The sequence below is a fragment of the Anabrus simplex genome, chromosome 6, assembly GCF_040414725.1.
Source record: "Anabrus simplex isolate iqAnaSimp1 chromosome 6, ASM4041472v1, whole genome shotgun sequence".
Classification (NCBI taxonomy): domain Eukaryota; kingdom Metazoa; phylum Arthropoda; class Insecta; order Orthoptera; family Tettigoniidae; genus Anabrus; species Anabrus simplex.
In genome coordinates, this window is record NC_090270.1 from 185,623,903 (window position 1) to 185,636,618 (window position 12,716).

At 37.4% G+C, this 12,716-nt stretch overlaps 1 protein-coding gene across 2 annotated transcripts in view; it reads right to left on the reverse strand.

The window, feature by feature from the left end:
* The window catches only part of Usp7 (Ubiquitin-specific protease 7), a 458,856-nt gene that overhangs the window by 92,993 nt on the left and 353,147 nt on the right, over nt 1-12,716 (reverse strand). For both annotated transcript variants that reach the window (XM_067150095.2, XM_067150096.2), the window contains exon 17: nt 3,318-3,471. In XM_067150095.2, coding sequence (XP_067006196.1) covers nt 3,318-3,471 — 154 coding nt within the window. The remainder of the gene's footprint in view (nt 1-3,317; nt 3,472-12,716) is intronic.

Consider the following 12,716-nt stretch of genomic DNA (forward strand, 5'->3'; position numbering starts at 1 on the left):
ACCAAGACTGTCATCAGTGGTAATGCTCAGATCAACCACCACCTTCATCCACCATTCAATGTTGGGAACTTTTCCAGGACCACATGTCCTGGCATCACGCCTGGTTCTGTATACATATTTTGTATCTTCGTATATTTAATTATATTTTCTGTAATCTACTTACTTCGAATTCTTGTATATTTATATATTAAAGCATTTGAGGAGGGTACCCTAGGGATCCCTCCTCGCTGCCTTCTCCAGCGGCTAACGCCTATGCTGCATCATCTGCACATGCAGTATCGACCCGCCTATATAAGCCCGGGTCTGCGGCAGCTTGGGGTCTGTTAGTTGTGGGAGGAGCCAGCAATAAAGCTTTTATCTTTAATCCTTTTTGTTCATAGTTCATATGGATCTCTTCCATGTGATCACATTGATCATAGAAGGCAAGATAGAAGGGAAATGTGGATGGACGGAGATGATTATCCTGAGAACTGTAAATCCATACCGTGACTATAACCACTGTTTAATTAAAGATGACCTGGATGCCAGCACCTTCGGTGTAATGCATATATTAAACAAAAGGACACACTGAAATGTTCTCACGGAATGAAATGAGTTTTGTTTCCTGGAGGTCAATGGACACTGTCTCCCGCCTTGTGATATGGGGGTGTTTACTCCAGGAGGTTCGTAACACATTGATGATGAGCTACATTAATGAACATAGTTTCATATTGGTGCGTGGGCGACCGGCTATGTAAATTCACGTTTTCTTGTATTGCTTCATTCTTGTGTAATTTTCTCCTCTATGTGTTCATTAATCGAAATATTATGTGTTGTTAACAAACAAAAGTCTTTCGTTGATTGGAATTTAGATAGGTATATTCTTACGTTGACAATGCTTTCAGCACAGGAAGTGTGGGTTCATAACATTGGGTACCGTGTCACGGCGTGTATTGTCAAGTGTCAGCATGGTGTGCCGCAGCAAAGAGAGCTTGAATGATAATGAAATATTGGGAGAATTGCATGCTGATAGTTTATCTGATGTCCCCAGTGATTGGAGAGTGTAAGTGTTGGTGGCTGGGAAGATGTGTGTCCGTCAACTTCAATACATATATAAGCGTGGGACTGAAAGTGTGATATTCAGTTCAGATGAGCCTATTGATGGCGGTAATACTAGTGAAGATGACAATGGTAGTATGACAGTGACGTTGATGGATGGACAAATAAGGATGAAAACAGAGTCCTAGAACCATTTCCATTTACAGGTTTTATTGGCCTAACTTATACAACCCAATAACCCGCGAGTATCCCAGAGGTAGTAGGTCGTTTCCTTGGTGATGACTTGTTTCTGCTTCTTGTGGAAGAATCAAATCTCTATTATGAACAAAATTCCTGAAATGGAAAATCAGTGGAAATAAAAAAGTTCTTGGCTCTAATAATTTCAATGGGCCAAGCTAGAAGGGGCACTACAAGGGATGACTGGAAAACAGACAAATTAAAGTGAATGCCTGGCTTTGCTGAAGTTATGAGCCAAAATAATTTTGAACAGATCTGGAATTTTTTGCATTTCAGTGATAATTTGACTGGTAACCATGATTCGGACCCACTCTACAAAATTAGGCCTATTTTGAACTATTTACTTACTAATGTTTAATCCCTCTATAAAGCTATGCAGCAGCTTTCTCTTAACAAATCTATGATCCTGTGGCATGGCACGCTTAAGATTTAGAATCTATAATGTTGGAAAACTTACCAGGTATGGCATATTAGTGAGGATGGTATGTGAGGTCACAACGGGATATATTCGCAACATGGAGATTTAAACGGGAGAAGGTAAAAGATCAGAGGAAACTGTATTTTCGGTTTTGGAACCTTACCTTGATTTATGGCACCATTTATGCCAATATAATTACAGTCGAATTTTGATATCTCAAATCACCTTGGGGGATAAATATTATTTTGAGTTATTGAAATTTAGAAATAGAGAGAATTCTTAGTTTTGGGCATGTATAACCGAATCACATGTATCTACGAGCAGATAGTGTATTATTTAACCGTTATAAAAATGCATCCTAAGCATTTTAAGATTTTAATTACAACACTTATTATAGCAACTCGTTGAAGACACATTACACACCGTACAGTAGAGGAACATGAAAAATTCCTCCATTAACACTCTGAGAAAAATCTGTTGGTTTCTTCAGTTTTTCACACTAACAGTTACTGTTGTGAAATTACTATAATTTACCTTTGACTGTCTGTATGTAGGATCGAAGAATACTCACTGACTTTAACGCTTATACAGGAGAGGGCTCAGAGGGCTCATGGAGCTTCAACTGCCTATAGTCAACCGACCAGGGGTGGACAGATGTGAACATACCAAGGTTGGCCAAGATGTACCAGTACTGTAGCCAGTAGTGCGGTTGTAAAGGTTTTGGCCTAAAATCCGAGGTCTAGTTATTATTCTACTGGGGATTGAAATTTGTTTTTATGATACATGCAAGAAGTTAGGTAATGCTGCTTGAGTAACCAAACTGAAACCTTTGTCACTCTGGAGTGATTTTCCAATTTTGAAGAATGAAATTGAACACACACTTCTCATAGCATCAGAAGTAGAAAATAAATTACTAGCCACAGTAAGGAAATCATCCACAAAAACAAAGTTTTGAACAAACCAACTGACATTTCACACTGCTATTTTTATTGGCATCTTTTCAGACTTTTATGAAAAATTGGACAGAATGCAATCTGCTATAGTGAGTAAATTTCTTGCCATTATGAATTCTCGCCATAACAGACTTATACTGCAGTATATTGGGGAAAAAAAAAGGAAAAAAAAAATTTGAATCAAGGTAAAGTAACACTTATAATTGAATGACTGACTGACTGACTGATGGGTGTCTGGCCTAACTTATACAGCGACTTCACAGTTCAAATTAATGTTATTTAGTAAGGGAAAAGAGAGTATGCAACTATTCTTACAATGTTCTGTTTTCTTGCCAACTATGCTTTATGAGAGTGAAAGTAGGAAGAACTCTGAATAAGTCAAATTGGAGATACAAAAGGGAGATGAATGTCAGCTATAGCAGTAGAGCATGCACAATGAAAGGATAAAGGCTAAGTTACTAATACACACTGTTACTGTACGTCATCAATCTGGTAGTGATGAGATTATGTTAGATGGAGGAGGATTATCGCTTACCAGAATAATGGATTCAACATGGAAGATTAGAGAAGCAGAGGGGGCATCATGGAGGCTATTGTTGGACTCTGTCTTCAATGATTTGGGGTTATGACAAATGGAGGGGAGGAAATAAAGTAAAAAGGAAGTAACATACCTTGAACTGTTTCTTGTTCTCCAGTTCATTGATTCGTATGCTAAGCTGCTGATAGAATATCTTCTTTGGCGTTTTAGGCTTGCAATACACGAGGAGTTCTTTAAGAGTACCCTCAAATGTACACCGCAGTGGATGACCAGGACTATCCTTGTAGCTGTGGAAATTGAAGGCATTATGCACAAGTAATTTTATTTTATAGGGGATATTTTATTTTATAGATGGTATTAGATTATAAAAGGGGGAAGAACTTAATAGCTACAAAACATGCACATACAGTCCCTGGCCAGATTATTAGGCCACCTCCAAGAGAAGATGTAAAATATTCAGTATGCTTTTAGTTTCCATATTTCTTGTCAAGTTCATGGTCATTTAACACTTGGAATAGATCACTCACTTATTGTTGGCCAATAATATGTAATCCTGACTGTTGACCTGTTCTTTAACTGCCAATAATGTAACAAATTAACAAAGTAGTCTAGACATATCTATTCCCTGAAAATGTTGTGTTCATTGTTTAGTATCATTTAGCTGAGTGTCCGAGTATCAGTGCTATCTGTGAAGTTGGCTTTGGTGAAATTATTGTGATTTAGTTCATTGGCGCAGTTTCTTTCAATTTCTTTCGAATAAGTTTTGGCAGTTCCCTCACTAGGACAAAATTTTCAGAGGAATTTCTGAATATTGACATGGGCAAGCTCAAAGGCCTAACAGATGAACAAAACGCTGTAACAACTCATCTTTTAACAAAAGAGAACTATAATATAAGTGAAATATCCCGAAAATGCAATGTTTCACGACAGTCAATCCGAAGAATAAAGGAGAAGTTAAAGAAGGGCTTGACTTTGAGCGCTCGGAGGAAAGGTTCCTGTGGTTGGTAAAAGATCATTTCGCCAAGAGGTGAACGTAAATTAATAAAAATAATTAAAGAAAATAGAACTGCAAAGAATAAAGATGTGGTGGATAGCTTAAATGAGGTGGGAATTCCAGCATCTGAAAGAACAGTTCGGCAAACATTGAGGAACCATGGCATCAAGAGCTGCAGGCCAGCAAAGAAACCAAAGCTCACAGAAAGGATGAAGAATCAAAGGTTCCAGTGAGCCAAAAAGTACAGGAACTTCACTGCTGATGACTGGAGGAAGGTGAGTATCAGTTCTGGAAACTATTTTCACATTAACATATTGATTATAGCAAAGTCTAGCATGCACTGTAATTTGTTTTGTAGGTGTGCTTCAGCGATGAATCGACTTTCGAGGTATTGTCTGACAGGAAACAGTATGTGAAACGCAGGCCTAATGAAAAATATAATGAAGACTGTATGGTACAAACTGTGAAACATCCTTAATCTGTAATGATTTGGTCAGTGATAAGTGCTAAGGGACTTGGACGCCTTTACGTGGTGTAAGGGATGATGAATCAAGTGCAATATAAAAAGGTGCTTGAAACACAACTCCTCCCTCAGCTACACGATTGGTATCCAAATGATGAAATAATATTTATGCAAGATTCCACCCCATGTCATACTGCAAAATCTGTGAAAAAGTTTCTAGCTGACAATAAAATACCGTTACTAGACTGGCCTGGCAACTCACCTGATCAGAACCCCATTGAGAATGTCTGGGAGCTGCTAAAGCGTCAAATTGGTAAAGAAAGAATCGCAAAAAAAGTGACATTGGTTGAGAGAATCACTTGGCATTGCAATTTAAATGAACATTTGGTACAAATGGCTGTAAACAATATAGACAGCATGCCTCGACGAATTCAAGAAGTAATTAAAGCAAGAGGCGGCTTGACAAAATATTGAGCTGTTGGTCTCAACATGGTGTAATCACTTTAAAACTGTAATGTGTCATGTTCATAAATGTTTACAAATGTTATTTGTACACTTAACACAAGGAAACTAAAATATAAAACAAGATATATTTGTTTTTTCTAAATAATCTCAGAGTGGCCTAATAATTTGGCCAGGGACTGTAGCTTTGATAGATCTCTCGAGATAAAAGGCCTTATCCATAACGGCGAGGCAAAATGAATTTTTATCACGAAACCACTGTGAATTACTTACTCTGTAAATATATAACCAAATAACTACAAACACAACATAATATGTAAAGCTACAAATTAATACACATACCTGCCAACTTTAAAAAACCAAAAATCAGGAGATTTTCATATGAAAATCATGGAAAATCAGGAGAAATCAGGAGATACAACTGGTCAAAACTGCTTATTCTACGTATACTATGGTATATTTATAACACTTATTGTCTCAAAGACCGACTGTTGCCATACGAGGCTACAAGGCTAAAAATTACACATTAGCTCACAGGAAGTACGTGAGTGAGATGATCGGTCTCTGATAAGCCTACTAAAAATAGTATGAACTCATGCTCCACATATCTTAATCAGTCAAGCACTTAGATGCCATTACTTAGCAAAGGCATAGATTAATATAGTATTGCATCAAGCGCCTGCGTGATTATGCGAAGCGCAATGCTATTTGGATCAAATAACTAGCTGATGTACCCGTGCTTCACTACGGAATTCTCAGAAAGACTGTCCTTATAGTTTTCCTAACTGAAGTCAACATAGGTCATTACAATGATGCCAGTATGAATATCGCGATTAAGAGCAATACTGTCATATGAAATATTCGATAAAATGAAAACAGCACACTTACTTTTAGCGGAAAGTACTACGGTGTTGCTCTAACAGTTCAAAGTTTCAGAGCTAGAATGACCAGGCTGCATACAGCCACGAATACTCCTGTGTAATTATTCCGTTTAAGTGTGCACACTGCTCATTCCAATCACTGCCTCGGAGTAGGGATCGAATAGCTGGAATACTATGATGATCCAGTGTGTTATGTACCAGTAGTATCAGAAAATTTATGAACCAGAGGAATGGCATGCTAAAAGAGAGATCTAACTCCCCACTTCCCAGCTACTTCCCGCCAATATTCAGGCAGGCTGTTATACTCGATACGCAGCAGTAATCCCATCTATCAGAGATACATGGCAGCAGAATACACAAACCACATCACAACAAACAATGGTCAATGTAATGTTATTGTTGATCAATTTCATGAGCTTTCTATATTGGAGGCCTTCACATTTAGTTTTCTTCCGAATCTGTGATATTAGAGCATCTAAGGTCAAGCGAGTCCTTTCTTTCATGACAACCTCTTGTGTTATTTAAGCGATTGTTCCTTCATGACTTTTTTCCCTCATTTTTATAATCATCTTCACAATTTAATTACCATCACCACCAATATTATTATAGTTGGTACTGCAAAACTGAATAAGACACAAATAATCAGAAATTGTATTCTTTATAACTTTTGTTATGTAGTACTTTTCAATATGACCAATAATGATAAGTAATTAAAAATTAAATTTTTGGCACCTTCTCCTAAGCTACCATTTCAAACAGAGTGAATAAAGTTATTTATAGCACAGACTGCAGTTCCTTATTCCCCGACTTTACATAAAACTTCATTCACCCATTTTCACATACCTCGGCACTGATATGGACTTGGCAAATTTTTTTTTTCCAAATTCATGAATATCTCTGTATCATAGCCAGTATGGTAAAAATGTATAAGACGTAAATTATAGAAAATTTAATTATATAACTTTAGTTATGTAGTATTTATCGATAGGGCCAATAATAACAAATATTTGAGAATGAAATTTTAAGCCTTCCCCTAAACTACCATTTCACTCAGCGTGAATACAATTCTTTATGGCCTAGATTGTAACGACTTATTCCCCGACGTTATATACCAATTTTCATTAAATTCTCTTCAGCCGTTTTCTTGTGATGACCGTGCATGCGTGTGTATGTACATACATACATACAGACAGGCATACAGAAATTACGGAAAATTAAAACAAGCATTTTCCCTTGTTACTATGGTCACGACCGGTATGGAAATATCATTCTTTTTAAATTCTGAGCAATGTACAGACAAAACTCTTATTTTATTTATATTGAGATAAATTAAAATTAGTCAGAATTATCCCCAAATGGCTCGTAAAATCTCTAGAAAAGTCACCAGTCGTTATCATTGAAAATCTGTCACTAAATTACTAAGAAAGACTCAATATCTAGTGACTAGTTTCTAGAATCGACCAAAGAGAATGGAATGACTAGATTGATGTGAACAAACACGAACATACCACGCGAGAACAAGAGATTGGCAATAGATATACGTGTCGCGATATATAGGTTTCAATAAACATAGCACATTCGCGCACATTTCTCGCATTAATAAACGTCGCTATTTCGTTTGAAAACAGCCAATGAGCGAAGGACTTCCGGCCACAGGCGTAAAAAAGCTGAAATGGTGGGATTTGAAAACAAATGAAGTTCACCAAAAAATAAGCTAAAATTGGGAGAAATAATAGAACAATTGAAGCGGGAAAATCTGTCGAAAATCGGAAGTCTCCCGCCTAAATCGGGAAAGTTGGCAGGTATGAATACAGTATAACAATGCACTGTTAACTGCTAACCACCTCCAAAATGAAGACCACTACTGGAATTTAAACCAAAATCTCAGGTTCAATGGATGAGGATGTTAACTGGTTCACCTTAAAACCAAGAACACTTGAAGAGAAGCAATCTTCAAATTAGTATTCCAGGCTGCCCGTAATTGAGATTCACTGAAGAGAAATGTTCCTAATACCAAAATTACATGTAATAATTTTATTTAACGCGCACAATGTGCAAAGAATTACTATATAAATCATTAGTCTTCGTTGCAAAATTTCACCAGTGATTCTGATCGCTGTTTACAATTTAAAACATGGTACCTAGTACAGTGTGCACCACATCTTAAACATACACAGTTCAAACCTGGTTCATGATAACGCTTTATATTACACAGTTTATAATGGAACCCATGAACGGAGAACCTTGTCAGCAGGTGTCGCAGTTCATATCCACCTTGAACCCACTCGCGATTTAGCATGGCATCGGTAGAGTAGAAATCTTCCCAGATGTCAGCCTCTGTGCAGATGTTGTTGCTGGAAGTAACAACTGTAACCTTAGCTCTTCCACATAAAATCCCTCTCTGGATAGCTCATACATGAGCCGGGAAGGAGAATATTTGGAGAGGCACAGAGCCCGTTTCAAGTAGACTGCCTTCAACTTCTCGATTTTATCTAACTGTTTCATACTCAAATGTTCCCAAATGTTTTCCAAGCCATATGTTGCTATAGGGAGAGAGAGAGATACACGACCTATAATAATTATTTCGTGCCAGTTTTTCAAACAATCCCTGAAATCGACGAATTTTCAATTAATGAGGTTGTATCAACTATTACAGCATCTAAAGATAACAAGGCATGTGGCCCAGATCACATTTTTAATGAACATCTTAAAGCTGCTCTCCCAAAATTGGGTGAATCCATCACTCGCCTAATGAATGAATGCTTGCGGCAAGGTAGGATACCAGACAACTGGAGAAAATCTACTATTAAAATGCTATATAAAGGCAAAGGTGATACCGCAGATCCCAACTCATATAGAGGAATAGCGCTAGAGTGTACTCTACTAAAGACTTTAACTTCATTAGTGGGTAAACGTCTCTTTAACTGGTGAAAAATAACCTACCGGAGTCGCAATTCGGATTTAGAAAAGGGAAATCAACGACTTTAGCTATCCGCTGTCTCCAGAATGACATAGAAGAAGCCTTAAAGAAACCACCAGGGGGTAAATTGCATGCCATCTTTATAGATTATTCGAAAGCTTTTGACACCATAAGCAGAACCATACTGTTAGAAAAAGTGGAGAGTTTCATTGGTAGTACGAACTACCTTATACCGCTGATTAGGAACTTACTGCTCAACAAGTCAATAGAAGTAGATGATGGCATTACCAAATCTATTATTTTGGAACAAACAACCGGGGTATTACAGGGAGACCCGTTAAGTCCATTATTATTCATCATTGCGACAGCAGACATAGTAGATTTGGTAAACCAGGAAAGCGTCAAACTATTAATGTACGCTGATGATATGGTCTTAACATCAACGTCAGAGAAGGAACTCCAGGAATCATTCAACCAAATAGTAGACTGGATAAAGAAAAATGAGCTCAAACTGAATGTAGAAAAAACAGTGTCCATGACGTTTAGAAGAGGGGCACCTCATGGAATCTTCTATTATGAAGACCAAGAACTTAAGTCCGTAAAGCATTTTAAATACTTGGGTGTAATTTTTCAAACCCAAGGTAATGTTTTCACCCTCCATCTCATAGATCGTCTAAATGCATCTATGAAAGCAATATCCGACATTAAGCACCTGAGAAACTTGTCTTTAGAAACGGCCATAAAACTCTTTCAACATTACATGTGCTCAAGCCCTATGTGTGGTAAAAGCTCTTCTGCAAAGAGTCTCTGATCGCTATGATATCAAATGCTCCAATGTTGACTGTTGATCAATGATTTCATAATTCTTCTACATAATTTAAAAAAACTTTTCCCCCTGCATTCAAATTTGTTTGTTTGCTTTATCTACATTCATTAATACACGTCTCTCTTCTCTCGGACTACTCTCCTTCACAAAAAACTAACAAACATAAAAACACCCCCCTGTAAGGGAGTTTTTAATGTTGTTTCCTTCTTCGATCATTTTCTAATGTAATAATGCATAATTATTTCAATTTTGTATGCGTGCATTTTAACATTTTGTGTCTTCCCCATTCTAAGGAGTACTCCAACCCTTTTCCACTCAATACGTTTTCACTTAATTGCATGTTTATATTTGTGTTTGGGCCAATTTCTGTCTTAGGTGATTTATGTTTAGACGTACCAAACACTGACTGAACTCTTTCTAGGTCTCTTGCTGTATCACCATCGAGCCTGGACTGTAACCTTTTCTTCCGATGATGTTCTCAATCAATCAATCAATCAATCAATCAATCAATCAATCAATCAATCAATCAATCAATCAATCAATCAATCAATCAATCAATCAATCAATCAATCAATACTGATCTGCATTTAGGGCAGTCGCCCAGGTGGCAGATTCCCTATCTGTTGCTTTCCTAGCCTTTTCCCAAATGATTTCAAAGAAATTGGAAATTTATTGAACATCTCCCTTGGTAAGTTATTACAATCCCTAACTCCCCATCCTATAAATGAATATTTGCCCCAGTTTGTCCTCTTGAATTCCAACTTTATCTTCATATCGTGATCTGTCCTACTTTTATAAACGCCATTCAAACTTATTCGTCTACTAATGTCATTCCACGCCATCTCTCCGTTGACAGCTCGGAACATACCACTTAGTCGAGCAGCTCTTCTTCTTTCTCTCAATTCTTCCCAACCCAAACATTGCAACATTTTTATAACGCTACTCTTTTGTCGGAAATCACCCAGAACAAATCGAGCTGCTTTTCTTGGGATTTTTTCCAGTTCTTGAATCAGGTAATCCTGGTGAGGGTCCCATGCACTGGAACCATACTCTAATTGGGGTCTTACCAGAGACTTATATGCACTCTCCTTTACATCCTTACTACAACCCCTAAACACCCTCATAACCATGTGTAGAGATCGGTACCCTTTATTTACAATCCCATTTATGTGATTACCCCAATGAAGATCTTTCCTTATATTAACACCTAGATACTTACAATGATCCCCAAAAGGAACTTTCACCCCATCAACGCAGTAATCAAAACTGAGAGGACTTTTCCTATTTGTGAAACTCACAACCTGACTTTTAGCCCCGTTTATCAACATACCATTGCCTGCTGTCCATCTCACAACATTATCGAGGTCACGTTGCAGTTGCTCACAATCTTGTAACTTATTTATCACTCTATAGAGAATAACATCATCCGCAAAAAGCCTTACCTCCGATTCCACTCCTTTACTCATATCATTTATATATATAAGAAAACATAAAGGTCCGATAACACTGCCCTGAGGAACTCCCCTCTCAACTATTTGAGGGTCAGACAAAGCTTCACCTACTCTAACTCTCTGAGATCTATTTTCTAGAAATATAGCAACCCATTCAGTCACTCTTTTGTCTAGTCCAATTGCACTCATTTTTGCCAGTAGTCTCCCATGATCCACCCTATCAAAAGCTTTAGACAGGTCAATTGCGTTACAGTCCATTTGACCTCCAGAATCCAAGATATCTGCTATATCTTGCTGGAATCCTACAAGTTGAGCTTCAGTGGAATAACCTTTCCTAAAACCGAATTGCCTTCTATCGAACCAGTTATTAATTTCACAAACATGTCTAATATAATCAGAAAGAATGCCTTCCCAAAGCTTACATACAATGCATGTCAAACTTACTGGCCTGTAATTTTCAGCTTTATGTCTATCACCCTTTCCTTTATACACAGGGGCTACTATAGCAACTCTCCATTCATCTGGTATAGCTCCTTCGACCAAACAATAATCAAATAAGTACTTCTATGGTACTACATTCCAAACCATTGTCTTTAGTATATCCCCAGAAATCTGATCAATTCCAGCCGCTTTTCTAGTTTTCAACTTTTGTATCTTATTGTAAATGTCATTGTTATCATATGTAAATTTTTTAACTTCTTTGGCTTTAGTCTCTTCCTCTATCTCAACATTATCCTTGTAATCAACAATCTTTACATACTGCTGACTGAATACTTCTGCCTTTTGAAGATCATCACATACACACTCCCCTTGTTCATTAATTATTCCTGGAATGTCCTTCTTGGAACCTGTTTGTGCCTTAAAATACCTATACATACCCTTCCATTTTTCACTAAAATTTGTATGACTGCCAATTTTGCTTGCCATCATGTTATCCTTAGCTGCCTTCTTTGCTAGATTCAATTTTCTAGTAAGTTCCTTCAATTTCTCCTTACTTCCACAGCCATTTCTAACTATTTCTTTCCAGTCTGCACCTCCTTCTTAGTCTCTTTATTTAATAGAGATACTCTTTACCATTCCTTACTACCCTTAAAGGTACAAACCTGTTTTCGCATTCCTCAACAATTTCTTTAAACCCACCCCAGAGTCTGTTTACATTTTTATTTACCGTTTTCCACCGATCATAGTTACTTTTTAGAAGCTGCCTCATACCTGCTTTATCAGCCATATGGTACTGCCTAACAGTCCTACTTTTATGACCTTCCTTTCTATCGCATTTATTTTTAACTACCACAAAAACAGCTTCATGATCACTAATACCATCTATTACTTCAGTTTCCCTAAAGAGCTCATCTGGTTTTATCAGGACCACATCCAGGATATTTTTCCCTCTGGTTGGTTCCATTACTTTCTGAATCAGCTGTCCTTCCCATAATAACTTATTTGCCATTTGTTGGTCATGCTTCCTGTCGTTCGCATTTCCTTCCCAATTGACATCTGGCAAATTCAGATCTCCCGCTACAATCACATTTCTT